General features: G+C 43.2%; 1 protein-coding gene across 3 annotated transcripts in view; it reads right to left on the bottom strand.

The window, feature by feature from the left end:
• Nucleotides 1-21,806, bottom strand: part of PARD3 (par-3 family cell polarity regulator) — a 1,299,417-nt gene that overhangs the window by 896,728 nt on the left and 380,883 nt on the right. For all 3 annotated transcript variants that reach the window (XM_030199049.1, XM_030199057.1, XM_030199066.1), the window contains exon 3: nt 17,030-17,210. In XM_030199049.1, coding sequence (XP_030054909.1) covers nt 17,030-17,210 — 181 coding nt within the window. The remainder of the gene's footprint in view (nt 1-17,029; nt 17,211-21,806) is intronic.

The raw sequence follows: 21,806 nt of genomic DNA, 5'->3' as shown, positions 1-21,806 counted from the left end.
CATAATACTGAAACATTTATCAACTACTGATGTTATAAAACACTGAACTGATCAAACAGGTTAAATTTTGTTTTGTCTCACTTGATATATCATCTGAGTTTCATACTGTAGATCATGATATTTTATTGCAGTGCTTATGGGATATGGGCCTGAGGGGAAAGGTTCATGGATGCTTAATATCTTATTTGGAGAATCATAGAATACAGGTGAAATGGGCTGATGTCGTCATTTACTATGTATGTTATGGTATCAGGGGTCCATCTGTTGAATATGAGGATGCCACAATGGTCTGTCGTTTCGGCTATGTAGTTCAATTTGTTTTTGAAACCCTCGTGTGATGTTTTAATAGGTTTGAATGTAGAAACAGGTTTTATGCTGATGATGTTCAGTTCTTTTGAGGGGGGGGTTGATGATTTTCAGTTATTTTTGGGGTGGAGGGTTGATGATTTTGTATCTGCTCATCTTAAATTTCAATATATATGGATGCTATTCAATTCTGGATGAAAAGTAACAGATCAGCATTAAATTTGGCAAAATACAGAAAACATGCTTATCGGTTGGAAGATGGTGGTCAGGTTAGTCCAGTACAGCTTCATGGCTATTTTGTTCCTGTTAAACCTCAGATCATGAGTCTAGAAGTTATAGTGGATACACAATTTAATTTTAAAACACAGATAGCAAAGGTTGTTCAAACTTCTTTTCATGAACTACATGTTTTAAGTAGGATTAAAACTATGATACCCCAATCTGATTTTAGGATAGTCTCCCTGAGTTTGATTTTGTCTAGATTAGACTATTGTAATAGTCTTTATTTAGGATTATCTCAATCTTTTAAGGCTCTACAGGTTGTTCAACATGCAGCTGTACATTTGATTGAGGAATTAAAACGTTAACAACCATGTCACAGCACAGAATGTTGCCAATATTTGGGTTTCAGTCAGGTACTTGTGAACTGGCTTGGCTACTGTTGGAAGCAGGATACTGGGCTAAATGGACCATTGGTCTGATCCAATATGGCTATTCTTATGTTCTTATGTTTTTACATGTTCTCTGAAATCTTTCAACTGGTTGCCTGTGTGTTTCAGGATACATTTTAAAGTGTTGATGCTTTAACTAGTATCACGCCTGAGTATTTGAAGAAAACCCTGAGGCTCTATGAACCAGCTTGCTCCCTGAAATCGATGAGAACTCACTCAGCTGTTGGTGCAGCCTTCCTTAGCAAAGATGCGCTATGTTGACATTTGTGACAACGTGATGCCCCTTGCTGGCCCGTGTTTATGCAACAAACTACCTGTAAATATTCAGATGCTATCATCTATTTTAAGAAAAGGGTTAAACCCTTTTATTTATTCAGGCTTTTATAGAGTTAAAGGGACTGAAATGTAGAAAAAGAGGTGAATGTTGTATTGGTCTTTTGTTTTCTTTTTAAATATTTAGTGTATGAATTATAATATATTATTATTTTGGCTGTCTGTAACATTTTGTGTTATGTATTTTATTATTATGAGTATTCAATTGTCCTCCGCCTAGTCAATAGATGGGATATAAATAAAATAAAATGAAAAAAATTTAAAAGACTGCTTAGTGATCTTTATAATATTTACTGCTTTCAAAGACTGTATGTACAATAACATACTGATTACAGACTGGTATGGAATTTGCGTACAAGGAGAGACTTACTGATCTGAACATGTATACCCTGGAGGAAAGGAGAAATACAGGTGATATGATACACAGACGTTCAAATGTTTGAAAGGAATTAATCTGCAACCAAACCTTTTCTGGAGATGGGAAGGCAGTAGAACTAGAGGACATGAATTGAAGTTGAAGGGGGGGAAGACTCAGGAAAAATACTTGGCATGCTCTCCCGCGGGAGGTGGTGGAGATGAAAATGGTAATGGAATTCAAAAATGTGTGGGATAAACACAAAGGAATCCTGTTCAGAAGGAATGGATCCATAGAAGCTTAGCAGATATTGGATGGCAACACCGGTAACTTGGAAGCAAAGCTCGTGCTGGGCAGACTTCTACAGTCTGTGCCCTGAAAATGGCAAGGACAAATCAAGGTCAGGTATACATATAAAGTATCACATATAATGAGTTTATCTTGTTGGGCAGACTGGATGGACCGTACAGGTCTTTATCTGCTGTCATCTACTATATTACTATATTCTCCCATTTTGGCAGCCATTCTGTGTGCAAAGAAATAGAAAACAGCTTAAGAACATAAGCACTGCCATATACTGGGACAGACCAAAGGTCCATCAAGCCCAGCACCCTGTTTTCCAACAGTGGCCAATCCAGGTCACAAATACCTGGCAAGATCCCAGAGCAGTAAAGTAGATATTATACTGCTTATCCTAAAAATAAACAGTGGATTTTCCCCAAGTCCAACTTAATAATGGCTTATGAACTTTTCTTTTTGGAAATTATCTAATTTTTTTTAAACCCTGCTAACCTAACTGCTTTTACCACATTCTCTGGCAATGAGTTCCAGAGGTTAATTACACATCAAATGAAGAAATATTTTCTCCAATTCATTTTAAATTTACTACTTAGTAACGTCTTTGTGTGCTCCCTAGCCCTGGTATTTTTGGAAAGAGTAAACAAGTGATACACGTCTACCCATTCCACTCCACTCAGTATTTTATTCTCTATCATATCTCCCCTCAGGTGTCTCTTCTTGAAACTGAAGAGCCCTAGCTACTTTAGCCTTTCCTCATATGAAGTTGTCCCACCCCCTTTATCATTTTTGTTGCCCTTCTCTATCTTTTCTAATTCCGCTATACTGCAGAATTGCATATATTATTAAAGGTGCAGTCGAACCATGGAGCAATACAAAAGCATTATAACATTCTCATTTTTGTTTTCTATTCCTTTCTTAATCATTCCTAGCATTCTATTTGCTTTCTTAGCCATCACTGCACACTGTGCACAGGGTTTCAACTTATCACTGGTGACACTTAGATCCTTTTTCCTGGTCGATGGGTCCTAGTATGAAACCTGTACCTATAGCTTAGGTCCCTCTTTCGCACATGTATCACTTTGCATTTGCTCACATTAAATGTCATCTGCCATTTGGATGCCCAGTCGCCCAGTCTCATAAGATCCTCTTGCAATTTTTCACAATCCTCTTGTGATTTAACAACTATGAATAACTTTGTATCATAAGCAAATTTAATTACCTCACTAGTTATTCCCACCTCTAGATCATTTATAAATATGTTAAAAAGCAGCAGTCTCAGCACAGACCCCTGGGGAATCCCACTATCTACCCTTCTCCATTGAGAATACTGACCATTAATCCTACTCTCTTGTTTTCTATCTATCTTTTAACTAGTTTTTAATCTACAGTAGGACATTACCTCTTATCCCATAACTTTCTAATTTCCTCAGGGGTCTTTCATGAAGTACTTTGTGAAATGCCTTTTGAAAATACAAGTACACAATATCGACCAGCTCACCATTATCCACATCCCAAAAATTCTATGTTGGTTAGTTTATTGGCTATTCAAGTAAAAGCAGGTGCTAAAAAAGAAAGGAAAAGAAAGAGCCCTGTTACATGTGGTTGAAAGGGGATTTTATATACAGGATCTAAATTCATTACTGTGAAACAAACAAGTTGGTTCACCAGACTGCACACTCGCTGTTGAGCTACTGTCGCTCCACATCCTGTCTTATCTGCCAAATTGCTCATTAGGTTTGGCAATTTTCACCTGCGCCTCTAGTTTATATTTCAGCAGGGAATAAACATCAGTCTGGTTTAACAATCATCTGCTGTGAGTTTCCATTTTTCCCTCAGAAAAACAGGAAAATGCATTTTGTTATACGAAAAAAAAATCTAACAACAAATGAAAAATAGAAGTCTAGTCAACATAAGAGCAAAGCTCAAGACTATTCTAAAATGAAAGGGAGGAGCCAATTGGGAGGAGCCAATTTTGATGCACACTTTGAGTCAACTTGTTTGACTGGATTTTGCATCCATAATGTTAAAATGTATTTCATTGGAATTAGCATCAAAAACTGTACAGGCTTTGAATTTTTTAGCCATTCTTATAAATGTGTTTGGAGGAGATCACGTGATGGACTGAGGAGAGCGGACATGTTGCTTCGCTCCTCCTGAACCGACACCCTCAGCCAACCCAGAAACAAGCTAAAACCCGAAAAACTTGGGAAAAATAAACCAGAGGTTGAGGAACATATGGACCTTTATGTGATCCGCAAAGAAAGGGTGATGACCGGAAAAACAAACAAGAAAGAGACAGACAAACAGCGCAGAGCAGGAGACGCCAAGATGGCGCTGTGCCTGACGATAACACTGCCGCCTGCACTGTTTGCAGCATCTCAACTATTGCAACTCACAGAGGCAGTAAAGGAGGTGATGGCGCCACAATTTGTGCAAATAACTGAGAAACTTACAAGTATGGAAACAATATTAGAAGATACAACGCGGAGAACAGGCGAATTGGAGGGCCGCGTTTCAACCCTGGAAGACGCGGAACCGACCACGCAGGCAACTATTCAAGAGTTGAAAACAGTCTTTGAAAGTACATGCACAACTAATAGATGACCTGGAAAACAGGTCGAGAAGATCAAACCTATGACTGGTGGGAATTCCAGAGTCCGTGCCAGATAATACTTTATCAACCTTGCTGGAACGGTGGCTACGGGCAGAACTCGCCCTTTCGGACAGTGTAGGCCCGCTATGCTTGGAGCGCGCACATTGTGTAGGAAGGAAAACTGGAGAGAGGAATCGCCCGCACGTGGTAATAATAAAGGTACACAATTTTATTCATAAAACTGAGATACTGAAAGGAGCCAGACTCAAGTGGGATACGCTGGCCTATGAAGGAAACAGAGTGAGAATTTTTCAGGACTATTCAGTACTGGTGCAAGAAAGACGGAGAGCTTATGGGCAGATCTGTAAATGACTGGCAGAGACAAAGCAGCGATTTATGTTAAACTATCCAGCCCAACTGAAGGTGATGCTGAATGGCACTTGGAAGACTTTTAAATCACCAGAAGAGGCACAAGAGATTTTGGGAAGTCTGCCAACTGGTGAGAACATGGCCACATGAGGAACACGTGGAGATGATGGACGAAATGCTGATTACTTTACAGACGGGCATCACACTGGAAAAATCAGGTACAAAGGACGATGACAAAAGGGGCAGAGAGAGATAGAAGGGCAGGGACATTATGGATAGTGGGAGACACAATGGGGAGATACTAGGATCATACATAGAGGGGTATTGGCTGAGGGGATAGGGGCCATCATCTACGATCTTATTTTCACATCCAGAGGTAATGGATGGGAAGAGGAGGGGTTCGAGAGGGAAGGGGGAGAGAGGAAGAAGGGGGGAGGGAGGGGAGAGAGGGTGGGGTAGGTAGCGAGGGGGCGGGAAAGCATAGGACCGATCTACAATGAAATATTAGTAAGCAGAGAGAGGGGGGCAGTAGCAGAGGGGAGAGTTGGGGGATGAGGAGGAGATGGGCACCAAGATCCCCTACCACAAAGTTTACATATAGACGAATAAAGCTTTAGAGAAAATATGACCCAACCTAAGATAACTAGGTTTCTAACATGGAATGTGGGGGGTTTCTCATCACCAATTAAAAGAGCAAAAATTTTAACCGCACTTAAGAGACATAAGGCGGATATAGCATATTTACAGGAGACACGGTTAACGGAAGCGGAACACCAAAAATTAAGCAGAGAATGGGTAGGGGAGGTACATGCATCCTCAACAGAAGGGAGACATGGGGGAGTGGCCGTCTTAGTGCGGAAGGGCCTGGCAGCGAAAACGAAAACGATATTGAAAGATCCCCAAGGCTGCTATGTGCTGGTGCATGTATGGCTGCAGAGTTTGGAGCTCCTGGTGGTCGCGGTGTATGGCCCCCAACACATACGATCAGAGGTTTTATCACCACTTAGTGCAACAATGCAACAAACACCCAAATCTGCACTTGTTGATAATGGGAGACTTTAATATGGTTGTGGACCCACTGCTAGATTGCGCAGAGCCTAGAAAAGCTCATAGAGGGGGGCCAAAATCTAAAGCACTCGCACACTTTATGACAGCGACGAACACATTAGATGCATGGCGTGTCTTACACTCCGGAAAACGAGACTTTACACATATCTCGAGAGCTCATGGAACCCTGTCCCGCATAGACTATATTTTAGTTGATAGAAAGCTGTTCCAGAAAGTACATACTGTAGAAATAGGGCCAGAAGAAATTACGGATCACGCAATGGTGTGGTTGGATCTAGAAGCTACTAAATTTTACCAAGGTCGAGCAGGATGGAGATTCCCCGCCTATTTACCTGCAGATGCAGACTTTAGAGAATATGTGAGAATAAAGTGGGAAGAGTTTGCCAAATTTAACAAACAGCATGAACACAACTCAGCGCTGTACTGGTCGGCGGCTAAGGCGGTGCTGAGAGGAGAAGTAATAGCCTATGTTTGAGCACGGAAAAAAAAGTTAACGACAGCTATCGTATGTTTAGAAGCACGGGCAAGGAGGGCTAAGTGTAAATATATCCATAACCCAAGCTGTCTTACAGCTAGCTTGAACACTTAATGTGCAAAAATCAATCACTAGGTGGTAATGGTAAAATGCCAGTAACATCAACATAGCTTAAGATAATTAAATGTTGTTTAACAGTAATACACAAGTCTGAAGTCTAAATAAGTACAAACATTTTTAATTTAAATTCAAAGCGGTTGCTGAGAAAATGGCAAAATTCTCTAGGGGATTACCTTTTTTTTACCTCACGTTGTACACATGTATGCTTTCTTCAGACCAGGTATAAATTTGTTCAAGAGGAATTTTGCACTTCTGGGGTCATGAGTGCTTGTTAGGGGAGAAGTGAATAAGTTCCCTTGATGCAACTTTCATGAACAGAGGCTTCTGTTGGGACCATCAGTGCATCATTTGTCAGCTATGTCTTGCTAAGATAGTAACAGTTTATGGCTGGTTATATGCATTCAATAATGGGGATATGCATTCTTTTCCCATTTTCTTGGAAGATGTGACATTTTGATTGGATTGAATTAATTGACACAGTTTAACTGATAAAAAAATATATCAGCTGTTTAAGATTTTTTAATTCCAAACCTGCATTACTTCATGTGTTTTTTGGTGCAGGATTTTCTTTTTTTTAACCTGTGATTGAAATTAATCTCTATCCAGTTTTTTTTTTCAAGTTTAGTAGCATTTTGCACCAAGGTCTTTCTACACTTATTTAGTCTGGTATTTATGATAAATGTTTTTCCAGCATATACTTTGAGCTATATAATTGTTGGCTTGGCAGTGGTTTATAAGCTTCTCTCTGTTTCTGGGTCAAGAGAGGACCCCATGCTCATAAGGGCACATAGGCACCTAATTTATGTCAACTTTATAAGGCAGCATAGGTGGGGGAGGGGGTTTCTGACATTTCACACAGATGCACTGTTATAAAATTACATCCCCATATGTCCAATACAACATGAAAATTGCTGGTAAGAGAGAAAGCATGACAAAGGGGACCATAAATTCATTTTCAATATGCCTTCAGCAAAGGAATAGCAACTACAGCAATAGGGTATGATAAAGAATCTCAGCAGCTTCATTTGTTTCAAAAGACAACATTCTTATTCTACAGCCTCCTAAATGAGCAGCAAGGATAAATTAGAGGCCAGCTTGGCTCATAAATATTGAGGCCAAGTGCAGCAAAAGGATATAGCCACCAAATAATAAAAGCCATAAAACAGCCCATAACTAGCATTTTTCACTTTCAAATGTGGAAACAAAATATTCAGTGCCAAGCCTTCAATTAGCCAGAAAATTACAATAATTACAGCAATTTTGTATCCTATCTTCAATCCAATTAATACATACATGACCTTGTCAACATGTAATAACTAGGATCAGCATCTACCACTATATTGAATGGATTTTAGAACTGAAGAGAACTTGCACAGTAAGAAGGTAATTACTGAAAATACAGAGTACCATTTATATGTGTACTCCTCAGCATGAATTAACAGGAAATACAACAGGGATATTAATTCTATTTTCAGGATATATTCCAGTTCAATAGTTGATGTAGTTTCTTCTCATAAAGGTAACTTTCCGGAGTTTAAAAAATGAATCTTCACCCATTTCTTGAATAACCTTGATTTCTATAAGGCAGCAACTTCAGACCTTGTATACCAGAGAGAGATCAAAATCATAGCTATTTAATGTAAACTGATTTAATTTTTAACACACTATCCTTGCAGCCACCACTTGAGTAGATGTACTGGCTAGAAATGCAACTACTGACACAAGAAGCACTAACTAACCACGACCAACAGACAAACAAAACTGAAGACAAGTACTGCATGCTAATATCTTGGGGAACGGGGCAATGCAAAGCCCAGCACACCCAAAGTTATTGTTCAATATATCTATCATAAATCAACATTTCATTTGCACACCTCCAGCAGTATTAAGCCAGAGGACATAGGGGTTTCCGCTATGTTGAACTGTGCAATACCATGGGTTGTAACTTTCTTTCTTTTCTGTAACCATCTACATTTAGGTTCCTAGAATGAGGGGTTATTTTAACTTTCCAGGGCTTAAGTGTGAAATCAGTTTCCTTTGAGGACTAGGAATGTACATCAGCATCTGGAGAGTCACTAGAACTTTATACCAGGGGTTCTCAGCCCAGTCCTCAGGATATCCAGAATAAATATGCATGAGATAGATTTGTATACAATGGAAAGAATGCATGCACATTTATCTTATACACATTCATTGTGGGTATCCTGAAAACCTGACTGGCTGGGTGTGTTCCAAGAACTGGGCTGAGAAACACTGCTCTGTACTAATACCTGGAAAAGAAAGGAAAGAGTCATGTATTTGATATACTGCCATTTATTATATGCAGGTACTTCCTCTGTCCCCAGTGGGCTCACAGCATGTTTTATAAGCATTGAAGAATGGCAGCATTTACATTTTCTATATATCTTCACCCATGAAACATATACCCAGGACCCTATAAGGTGGAAATATCAGTGTAATAGAATATTATAACTTTTAAGCTCCTGACCAAAAATGTCAAAGCTGTTCTAGCGCTCTATGATTCTCTTCAAACAAAAGCATAAAATTACACAGCCACACAAAGAATAGATGACACAGACAAGATGCTATCTAGCTCACCCATTTCTTCAGGCAGTACCTCCTGTATCTAAACCATCCCAGAGTGACATTATCTGACCAGTTTATAAAATCTTTCAATGACAGATTCCACCATTTCCCTAAGTCATATAACAGTGCTGCTGTTTAACACCAGCACTTCTTATCCTGCCCTAACACAAATAGAAAATGACAAATCCTCTTCTACATTAGTGCTTTGTGTCTTAGATAGTTCTATCGGTCACCTCTCAATATTTTCTCAGCTAAATTAATGTAGCAATTTTCAACATTTGTAATGCATCCACTTATCTGCATCTCCTCCAATTTTTGTTGTTTTCCTTTAAAATCCTAATGTAGCATTTCTGTGGGACTCAAATCAGGACAGAGTTCAATGATAGCCTTACCAATGCTGAGAAGATTGGGAGAAACACATCAACTATTTTACCTGTGATACTCTAGTTAATATATCCAAATATGACTTTAATGGTTTGGGTTGGGGGTAGAGTTTATTTTTATTTTAATGACTTATTCAGTTTATCTGCCTACCTTCCCAATCCTTTTATCCTTAATTCATCTTTCCATATTTTGTATTCATGCGTTTGGCTTTGCCTTGTCAAGTATATTCTCCCTTAGATTTCTCTACTTGAGTTCCATTTTATTGATTTCTGGCTTGATTCAATCTATCAAGATCAATCTACATCATAATCATGTCCTCCAAGGGTTTTGCAACTCCTTCCAAATTAGTATCATCCACCAATTTTATACACAGGCTGTGAATGCTGTTAATTAATGTCACAAATGCAAACAAGAAATAACACCCCCAGGACCAAAAGCCTGTGGAATTCAACACAACTGCTCCAAGCTAGCAAAGAATCACTTCTACATCCAGTAGCTCTGTAGAAATAAATAATAAAGGTACTAGTAACTACTCTGATGTGGCTTACCTAGAAGATTACAATGGTATAGCAACTTTTGAGATTATGCCGAGGGTTTGTAACATTAGCTGAGGAAAATCAGAGTTGAAATTTATGTTAGGGAAGGGGAAGGGCTAGGTAGCTGTGGGGAGGAAAGAAAAGGTGGTTTCATTGTAGAGCAGCCGACAAGGTATAAGTGGGGCAGTACTTGAAGGTGGAAAAGGGGACTGGACAAGCAGTGGTTACAGGCGGGGATGATGGGCAGGTATGTGCTGAGGGAATTTGGCGGGCTTTACCTTATTCAGGTGGTAGGTGTGGTTGCCGGAGGTTTGGTTGGTGAATTTTTCCTAAGTAAAATTTTCTCAACCACCTTCCCTACTTGTTTCATGCTTGCTTTTCTTGAAGATGTTTGTGAGAGGGTAGGGAAGCCTGTGGATGAATTCTAGGATGGAATTGGGGGAAAAAGGTCACTCTGGGGATTAGATTTTATGGGGCTTAAGGAGTTACATTTTGTATGCTCTAAGTTCCTTATCTGAAAGTTAATAAAGCTGCGGCCAATGATGTTTTGCCACATATTTGTTGCAATGGTATGCGTTTAATTTTGGTGTGTGTTAATATGATAGAGGATGATTGATGCAAATGCCAATGTTTAGATTTACACCACGTTTTCTTAGCGTCTATAATTAAGTTTTACTTCAGGTATATTGCACTATTTCCCATCCCCCATCTCTCTTTTCCTATCAGCCACATGAAGGAATTTCTGGCTGGTCACATGCTCTGATGGTGAAAATGTTGCTAAGGCGACTCAGATACCTGGTATATCCTGTTACAAAAGTTATTTACTGAGAAAAGGTATGCCATGGACCAATTGCAAGCCTCCAGCACATATGAAAGTCCCAATTACAAGTCTCCAGTCCATATGCAGCACCTATGATTGGTCCAGGGTAGAGGAGAGGTGGATACTCACCACAGCCTATAAAACCACGCTGCAGACAAAGGAACTCTGAAAAACTAGGCATGCTTGGAGAGAGTGTTTCAGATCCATCCAAATTGCCTGTTTTTCCCGAAGGGGTTTGCTTCCCCTCCCTTTGTACCTTCTAGAATCCAATTTTCTGTATCTAAGAATATTTCTTTCATTTATTCTTTCTTTCTTTCTTCCTTTGTTTATCTTCCTTCTCTCTGTTCTGTGACCTTTGTATGAGGAACAAACTTTCTTCTTCCTTTCTCGCTTCTTTATCTAATTAGTCTAATTACTTATAATTACCAGAGGTACTGATGTTAGATTTTATAAGTTTTGTTATAACTTTACAACTGATGTCAGATACTGTGATGGTGAGTAATTAAAAGATTTTTCTCTCTGATTCTTGTACAATTAATTTTCTATAATACTTTATAATATTTTGATAAGTTTTTAAAGAATAGCAAATCAAATGCGCAGCCTAGTACATTAGCTTGCAAATATGTCACACAAGACAAGGCCAAAAATCTTCCTGAAGCTGAGATTTACCACATTGAAAAGGTTTTTTTTTTCCTTTCTTTTTTCCCTTGAATGTGCATTTAATAAGAGAAGTTATGTTTCTCTATTTTATTACCTAGTTCTATGTTGAAATCATAGGCGTAGACTGGGGGGGGCGAGGGGGGGCAATGCCCCCCCAAATGACGCGAGGCGCCGCCGCGCCATTAGTTAAAGAAAACAAAAAACCACATGCAAGCACGCGCTCCTCTCCATCCGCTTGGCTTCCCTGCCCTCTCTATCTGCGTCCCGCCTTCCTCTGACGTCATTTCCTTTCGGGCGGGACGCAGACAGAGAGGGCAGGGAAGCCAAGCGGATGGAGAGGAGCGTGTACGTCTACCCCTCTCCATAGGCGCCCGGTATAAGAGGCTTGGGGAGGCTAAGCCTCCCCAGCCAGAAGTGCAGCAAGGGCAGGGCAGACTGGACCACCCCGGGTGCAGCTCCCGCTGCCTTGAACATCTCCCTCCCTCCCTCCCGTGGCCCGCGCGATCATTACCCCCCCCCCCCCCCCCCCCCGACTACTGCAGTATCGCTCTCCCCCTCCGCTCCTGTCCTGTCACGTCGTCTTTGAATGTCAAGGATTCCTTCCGGTAGCATCAAAATTGGCAATGATGTAAGCGCTGCTTTCAGCCTGCCCCGGAAGCACTCTCTGTACAGTTTCCCGCGTAGGAAGGACGCTGTCCAGAGAAGGCTTCTGGGGCAGGCTGAAAGCAGCGCTTACATCATTGCCAATTCTGCTGCTACCGGAAGGAATCCTCGACGTTCAAAGACATGACAGGAGCGGAGGGGGAAAGCGATACCGAACTAGTCCGGGGGGGGGGGGGGTGAGCAATGCATCATGCCAGCCAGCTGCTAGACCAAAGGGAAAGGGGGTGGAGAGAGGAGGATGTGAGGTGCCACATCTAAGGGGAAGAGGGAGGAAGGAAAGCAATGGCAGGGAATAGGAAAAGGGGGGTGGAGAAAGGAGTGAGAGTGATGGGAGCAAGAAGGGGAGGGAAGAGAAAGGTGGGATGCATGAGGACGCTGGAGGAGAGAGAGAGAAAGTGGAAAAGTGCAGGGGAGAGCCAGGGACATGCAAAAGAGCAGGGGAGAGTCAGAGAGAGATGGGGAGGAAAAGAGGGGACATGGAAGAGAGCAGGGGACAGGCAGAGAGAGATGGGGAGCGAAAGAGGGGACATGGAAGAGAGCAGGGGAGAGCCAGAGAGAGATGGGGAGAGAAAGAGGGGACATGGAAGAGAGCAGGGGAGAGCCAGAGAGAGATGAGGAGAGAAAGAGGGGACATGGAAGAGAGCAGGGGAGAGCCAGAGAGAGATGGGGAGAGAAAGAGGGGACATGGAAGAGAGAAGGGGACAGCCAGAGAGAGATGGGGCGCGAAAGAGGGGACATGGAAGAGAGCAGGGGAGAGCCAGAGAGAGATGGGGAGAGAAAGAGGGGACATGGAAGAGAGCAGGGGAGAGCCAGAGAGAGATGGGGAGAGAAAGAGGGGACATGGAAGAGAGAAGGGGACAGCCAGAGAGAGATGGGGAGAGAAAGAGGGGACATGGAAGAGAGCAGGGGACAGCCAGAGAGAGATGGGGCGCGAAAGAGGGGACATGGAAGAGAGCAGGGGAGAGCCAGAGAGAGATGGGGAGCGAAAGAGGGGACATGGAAGAGAGCACGGGAGAGCCAGAGAGAAGATGCTGGATGGAAGAGGAGAGAGAGAGAGATTAGTGGAAAGATGGGGAGAGAGAGAGAGAAGCTGCTGGGGAGAAACTGGGGCAGACCCTAGCTGTCAGACGGAGAAATGCTGAATGAAAGGAGGGAGAAAGAGGGAAAATGCTGGAAGGAGGGGGCAGAAAGAGGGAAGACACTGGACGTAAGGGTAGGGAGGGAAAGAGGAAAGACACTGGAAGGATGGGGATAGAGAGGACATGCTGAATGGAAAAGGGTCGAGAGAGAGAACTGTTTAGAAGGAAGGGAGATAGAGGGAGACAATGGATGGAAGGAGAGGGAGACAATAGACGGAAGGATTGGGAGAGGGTAATGGGTAGAAGGATGGAGAGAGAAAGAGGGATGACACTGGATGGAAGGGTAGAAGAGAAAGACATGGATGGATGGAGGGGAGGGAAGAAGGAGATGCACACGGATGGAGTAGAAGGGAGAGAGGAGAAATGCCGGACATGGATGGAGGGGAGGAAAGACAGAGGAAGTTCATGCACATGGATGGAGGGGAGACATGCTGGATTTGGATGGAGGGGAAATTGCTGAATTTAAGGGCTGGATTGGAACACTTTGAGGGCAGATGCTGAAACTGGAGAAAGGATAAGGACAGGGCTACAGATGGTAGACAGGACGCATAAGGACACAGGAGGATGGTGGACATGTTGAGAGAAAAAATATCAAATGGAAAGAAGACACTGGGACCAAAGAATAGAAAAACTAAATGATCAGACAACAAAGGTAGAAAAAAGTATTTTATTCAGAATTTATTAACTGGAATATGTCAGCTTTTGGAAATGTGCATCTGTGATATTTTGCATGTAAGTTTCAATTTTTCTAGTATTGCTGCATGCTGAGTCTGACTTCTTGAGGTAACTTTCCAGTTTTGCCTTCATATCTGTTGTGTCATGTGTTTTTCATGTGTAATCAAGGTGCAGTATTCTACTAGTGTGTAGTATTTACAGCCCTTTTTTTTTTTTGTTTCAATAGGTTGTGTACTGGTGTTTTAGAGCCCGGTGTAATTACAGTGCTGCTTTTCCACGCATAAGGTTGTAGCTCATCCTGTCCTTGGAATTAGTGCTGTTATGGTTTGCTAAGGTTATGAGTGTGTTTTTGCACAAGTTTGTGTATAGTGTTTTGCAGTGGAGAGATTGTGTATTGGCATTACTGAGGTGGCACCAAAACATCGGAAAGGGTTTTAGAGCCTAAATCATGACACACTACCTCTTGAAGGATCTATATATAGTTGTTAATAAAAGGAGCTCATTGTGAACACTATCCACCCTAAAAGGGTGTTTTGTGGCTCTACATGAGAATTGTGATATTATGATCCCTTGTTTCATATTGTTGACGGTCTGCATTTTCTATATGGGTAGTATATTGGTGTATTAGGGTCTGCCTAGTGTTATGGTACAGTAAGGTTTGAGTATGTTTTTGCACAAATATGTGCATAGTGTTTTGCAGTTGAGCGATTGTGGTTAGTATATGCTTTGAGCAACCACTTTATTCTTTGACATATGATACATATCTAATATCTAAATTTAACAAAAGGTATTGTGACTATTTTATTTTTACTTATTTTTTTTCTGTGTTAATTGTGGCTATAAGCTCCGCCCCTGGCTCCACCCCTAACCCCGCCCCCTTTAGCCTCCCCAAACAGTTGGGCCACCGACCGCCTATGCCCCTCTCTCTTCCTCCCTCCCTCCGGCGCAGGCAGCAGTCTTTTCCAGCGTTCCTGGCAGCGGTAGCGTTGTACACGCTGCCTTTGGCTCTGCCCCGAAGCCTTCTCTTCAAGTTCCTGTTCCCGCATAGGTGGGAACAGGAACTTGAAGAGAAGGCTTCCGGGGCAGACCGAAGGCAGCGTTTACATCGCTACCGCTGCCAGGAACGCTGAAAAAGCTGAAGATTGTTGCCTGCACCGGAGGGAGGGAGGGAGGGAGGAAGAGAGGGGGTAAACGGAGTCACCATCTTGGACCTCGTGGGGGGGGGGGGGGCAGAGGGAAGATGGATGGGACTGGGAGGGGTGGGAAGCAGAGGGAAGGAGCAGGAGATGGATGGGTCTGGGTGGGGTGGGAAGCAGAGGGAAGGAGCAGGAGATGGATGGGACTGGGAGAGGAGGTGAGCAGAGGGAAGGAGCAAGAGATGGATGGGACTGCGAGGGGTGGGGAGCAGAGGGATGGACCAGGAGATGGATGGGATTGGGAGAGGTCAGGCACAGCAGAGGGAAGGAGCAGAAGATGGATGGGACGGAGGGATGGTGAGCAGAGGGAAGGAACAGAAGATGGATGGGACTGGGAGGGGTGGGGAGCAGAGGAAAGGAGCAAGAGATGGATGGGACTGCGAGGGGTGGGGAGCAGAGGGATGGACCAGGAGATGGATGGGATTGGGAGAGGTCAGGCACAGCAGAGGGAAGGAGCAGAAGATGGATGGGACGGAGGGATGGTGAGCAGAGGGAAGGAACAGAAGATGGATGGGACTGGGAGGGGTGGGGAGCAGAGGGAAGGAGCAAGAGATGGATGGGACTGCGAGGGCTGGGGAGCAGAGGGATGGACCAGGATGGGATTGGGAGAGTTGAGGCACAGCAGAGGGAAGGAGCAGAAGATGGATGGGACGGAGGGATGGTGAGCAGAGGGAAGGAACAGAAGATGGATGGGACTGGGAGGGGTGGGGAGCAGAGGGAAGGAGCAAGAGATGGATGGGACTGGGAGGGTGGGGAGCAGAGGGAAGCCTACTAGAAAGAAGACACTGCATAAAACAGAAGACACTGGGATCAAAGCGAATAGAAAAACTAAATGATCAGACAACAAAGGTAAATAAAAGTATTTTATTCATAATTTATTAATTGAAATGTGTCAGCTTTTTGAAATGTGCATCTGTGATATTTTGCCTGTAAATTTCATTTCCTTCCTCCATATTAGCATATTCATTTGCATATGTATATATGCAAATGATATGCTAATATGCTCCGCCCATTCTTTGCCCCCCCAAATGAAACAGTCAAACTACGCCTATGGTTGAAATGTCTTCTTCATCAATAGGTTCATAAAATGTAAATAGGGGTCAGGGAATCTTACTTTCCAACAATCAGCACTGCAGTATTTTCTTCTAGTACACTAGCCTAGCAAATAGCAGACACCCAGTTTCTACCTTCATAGTTTAAGCTGGATTAAGTTTATATTTCGTTCCAGGCTACTTAAATGCCTATTCTCACAGATTTCACAAGAGGGAAGCTGACCAAAACACAGTTAAATGGAAAGAAGTTTAGTTTAACAAAAACTATGGGATCTGACAAACGATTCCCATGTAAATGGTTCTAAGATTTCCTGCACCATGTATTCATTACCAGAAACACAGCATACTCGACCTTGGGGGTAATTTTATATAGCACAGTAGCTAAACTATCTCTGGAAACGAAGGTTAGCTACATCTGGGCAGCTTGTTCCTTGACCTTTCTGTGGTGGTTAAAAAAAAAAAAAGATGCTCACACGGCTAGTTACACCATAACATGCAAAAGCATTATTATGAAAGCAGCTAGTTCTGCTGCAGAATGACATATAACCATTACAAAGAATAAAGGTTTATTTACCTTCTATAAAACAGATATGTGCCTTGTCTATAAAGCTGGATCTGTTAATGGTGAGGATAGTGAGACCTACTTACAGTAATAAAATGAAGAACAAACACTGGTATTTTTGTAAATTGAGAAGAAGCATGCATAGACATGCATAGCTTTCACTTACTTGCACGAAGCACTGAAGGGGTGACCTCGATTTCACTCGTTGCTTGATATGGCTGAAAGGCTGACATGCTGTTAGAACCAAGCTCACTGCCAAAGATCTCTGGGCTCTGAGTACCAGTTGAACTGGCACTTGTGCCATCTCCACCATGGTGTGGCTCTTGCTCATCAAATATGGCCACAAGCTGTAGGAAACAATGAAAGATTCTATTTTAGAAGGTAGTGATTTAACACACAGTTATTATCTTCCCTTAACATAGTGAAGTATAACCCATTAAAACAACTGAGGAAAATTAAGACATAAATTTAAGAAATACTGCCATATACGAACTGCTAATGGTCAAAAAACAATCTTCAATTTTTTTAAGTTTATAGGATTTATGATTTTATCTTTATTGCCTCTTTTTAATACCCCATTGTCATATTTTCTTACATAAAGTACAAATACTTCTATGCCACATTCTTCTAGATATTTTGAAATTGATACATTTCAGTCTTTATAGCAAAGCTGAGTTCAGAAATACTGCAGACTACAGAAGCCAATGTATGAAAAACTATATTCTGATACCCTGGATCTTTAGTGTCACTCCACTTTTGTATATGTGATATCATAATGTTTATCTATAATTCTGTGTCTTCACTCAAATATCATTAACCTGCTCTCGAGAGACATTCCCACCTACTTTTGAAGCTAGTTTGAGTACAGGCCTAACAAGTAAATTACTAATTACTAAAACCTGGTAAAGATTTATCCAAGTAAATTCTCAATCTGGGTCAGAAAGAATGTCAACCACCTAATGACCAGTGGATGAAAACAATGTTTTCAGACCATTGACATTCTTCCAGCAGATCACTTTCATAAACTAAGCATGAATTCTAAAACAAAAGTGATTTTTGACTGGCAAATATTTTTTTTAATCTGGTAAAGAGTTGCAGAAATCTAGAAATCGCCATGGGAAAGTGTATGGTTAAGCAAACAAAAGTGGGTTTTTTTTTCTTTCAGATCCTGTGGTTGTAATATAGTTCTTGTTAGCCTCTAGTTCATTTATTTTTAATGCACTTTAAATCCCATCACAGCAAGGGATTCCAGGCTTCCTAAAATGATATGAAACATAGGGCCAAGATTAAAGAAATCAGCAGCAGACAGCATGAAAGAACATGTTGTTTATTAAAACAATATACCGCTTGCCTTACGCAGGTCACAGCAGTGTACATGATTAAAATATAACTAAAATTAAATGAGAAAAGGAACTACAATATCAGATAGGAAAATATTGAACACATTCTTCAGGCCATTCACACATAATCTTGTATTTCTTATAACGGTTAAAAAAAAAAATCTAAATTCAAATTGACTTGATGCATTGCAAGAAGCGAACTCATCCCTCCTAGAACTGCATACCAAAAGTTGGACTAAAAATGAGTTTTCAGTAAAACTATAAATTTCTTTAAACTTCTTTCTGTTCATTTATGTCCTTTTATCCACTATGTTCCCTGATTTTCCTTCTGTCATGCCCCAAGACTTGAACCATGCTTTCTGGTGTCATGTGTGCTTCCTCTACTGTGTCTCAGTCCCCTTACTACTACTACTACTACTACTTAACATTTCTAAAGCAGTATTGGCTCTTCAATCTGCTACTTAAAACCACTGTTACATACTACCTGTGTTTGGAGATAGCTCCGGTTAGTTCCTGATCCTGCTTTGTACTTGAACTCATTACTTATGTGCCATGGATGTCAGCCTGCTCCTAATCTTGGGGCACACTGCTGCATTGGACCGCTAGCTAGGTTTGTGGCCTTGTTTCTGTATCTGCTGCTTGATCACTACTCTCTCTCCTGCTCTATGATACACTGTGCTTCTGGCACTCTTTCTGCTGCCTGCTGTAGTGCTCACTGACACCCAAGGGGTTCAACCAAAAGTGAAGATAACGGCTAAAGATCATAGTAACATAGTAGATGACGGCAGAAAAAGACCTGCATGGTCCATCCAGTCTGCCCAACAAGATAAACTCATATGTGTATACCTTACCTTGATGTGTACCTGCCTTTTTCAGGGCACAGACCGTACAAGTCTACCCAGCAGTATTTCCCGCCTCCCAACCACCAGTCCCGCCTCCCATCTCCGGCTCTGGCACAGACTGTATAAGTCTGCCCTCCACTATCCTCGCCTCCCAACTACCAACCTCTCTTCCCCCACCTGCTCCGCATCACAATGTACTTTTCTTTAATACTCCTGGGGAAATTCTGCACACACACAAAAAATTCTATATGCAATATTTTAAAATTCTGCACAATTTTCTTGTGCAGAACTCCCCCAGGAACACACATCCCCCAACCACCTATTTCTAGCCCTCCACTCCATGACACACACGCACTATCCACCTTTATCCAGCCCCCCTCCAGCTTGTCCACCTTGCTCCAGCCCTCCTCCCAAGCATAGACTACCCCATTCTCACACACACTCCACCTTTTCTCTACACTTCCTCTCCCTCCCTCCTGCACACACACCACTACAGTATGGCGAGAGGAGCTGCACAGCTGCACTATGTGCTGCTTCCTCCTCCTCTACTGTCGTGGACCCAACTGTTCCTTTGAGCCATATGGGCAGTGGCGTCTCCAGATAAATATTTGGGGTGGCAATAAGGAGCAACCTAGGATGGATGGAGGCAAGTCAAAGCGACATTTCCACACATATCATGCCCAGCACATTACATATCCCTCCCCACCCCCCCTTTTTTTTTTTTTTAAATCAGCAATATAAAACGCCATGAACTTTTACGCATAAAGAAACCCTCCCCCTCCAGCTAGATTCAGCTACCAGTTAAAACCACCATTATAATTGACAGCATCATTCAATAAATTCCTCTTTGTGGAGTTAAGTCTGGATTCTTTACAAGATTAGGCAATCTCACTATAAACCCCGCACCTCCAGTTCTGTATCACAAACTCCTTATTCCCCAATGGAGCTATCCCTGTTATAACACATCATACAAGAAAATATTCAACTTCTGATTATCACCTCAGGAATAACACATGTGCCTTCCACTGCCAGACTCTTTGATTAAAAATCAGACAGGTTTGACTCTATATGATGTGGAGGCCACCAGTCTTCAGCATTTTTATTTTGGGTGACAAGGGCCTGCTTTCAAACAGGGTCAGATAGCTTGCAAAACAACACAAAACCCTGCAAAAAGACACTCAAAAACAACATAGGAAGTTTATCACACCATCACAGCCCTAATCCACTTATAAAAAGACAGCACAATAAATATTACACAAGGTTCTAGAGCTCCGATATACCTTCCACTGGGAAACTGAAACAAAACAGTGATGGCGAACCTATGGCACGCCTGCCAGAGAGGGCACTCAGAGCCCTCTGCTTTGGCATTTGCGCCGCCGGTGGTCCGCTCCGCCCACTCTCCCTCCCTCCCTCTTCCAACGAACGAAGCACCAGGCTGCCCGCCCTCCCTCCCTCTTCCAACCAACGAGGCACCAGGCCGCCCTCCCTCCCTCTCCCAAGAGGCACCAGGCCGCCCGCCCTCCCTCCCTCTTCCAACCAACGAAAAAGCCACCAGCCCACCCTCCCTCCCTGCACCAGCGCTCGCCCTCCTCCTCTGAAATTGAAAAGGCGTCGGCAGCTGCAGCGAAACACGTGGTCTTCGCTCGGCGCGCCTTCAGTCTTCGCTTGTGTCTGTCAAGCTCTGGTCCCGCCTGCGGGACCAGAGCCTGAGACACAAGCGAAGACCGAAGGCGCACTGAGCGAAGACCATGCGTTTCGCTGCAGCTGCCGAAGTCTTTTCAATTTCAGAGGAGGAGGGCGAGCGCTGGTGCTGAGAGGTGCAGGGAGGGAGGGCGGGCGGCCTGGTGGCTTTTCGTTGGTTGGAAGAGGGAGGGAGGGCGGGCGGCCTGGTGCCTCGTTGGTTGGAAGAAGGAGGCAGGCAGGCCTGGTGCTGGGTGGGTGGGAGGGAGGGAGGGAGGCTTGGTGCCACTGGGTGGTGGGTGGGAGGGAGGCCTGATGCTGGGTGCTACTGGGTGATGCTGGGAGGGAGGGAGGCAGGCCTGGTGCTGGGTGGGTGGGAGGGAGAGAGGCTTGGTACTACTGGGTGGTGGGAGGGAGGCCTGATGCTGGGTGCTACTGGGTGCTGGGTGGGAGGCCTGGTGCTGGGTGCTACTGAGTGGTGCTGGGAGGGAGGCAGGCAGGCAGGCCTGGTGCTGGGTGGGTGGGTGGGAGGGAGGCTTGGTGCTACTGGGTGGTGGGAGGGAGGCCTGATGCTGGGTGCTACTGGGTGCTGGGTGGGAAGCAGGCCTGGTACTGGGTGCTACTGGGTGCTGAGTGGGAGGGCGGCCTGGTGCTGGGCGAGCAGGAGGGCAGGGGGGAGAGGAGAGTGGCTGGACATTTGTGGCTGGAGGGGAGAGGAGGATTGCTGGACATGGATGGAGGACAAGAAATGAAGAAGAAAGGAGGAAAGTAAAGAAATGGAAAGGAAGCCCTGGAAATGGAGTTAAGAGAGCAGCAGAATCAGAGACAACGAAGGTAGGAAAAAATCATTTTATTTTCATTTTAGTGTTTGGAGTATGTCCAATTTGAGAATTTACATCTGCTGTCTTATTTTGCACTGGGTATACTGGAGCTGTAACAGTTAACAGAAATGATTTATAATGAAAAAAAGTCATGTTATTTTTTTCTCCTATACTAGTATAATATTTTCAATGATGTCTGTTTATATGCGCCATGGCTGGTGTAAGGGGTGTGGCTATCATAGGGGTGGAGTCATATGTGG

The sequence above is a fragment of the Microcaecilia unicolor genome, chromosome 1 (genome assembly GCF_901765095.1).
Source record: "Microcaecilia unicolor chromosome 1, aMicUni1.1, whole genome shotgun sequence".
Lineage (NCBI taxonomy): Eukaryota > Metazoa > Chordata > Amphibia > Gymnophiona > Siphonopidae > Microcaecilia > Microcaecilia unicolor.
This window is presented reverse-complemented; position numbering and strand designations above follow the sequence as displayed.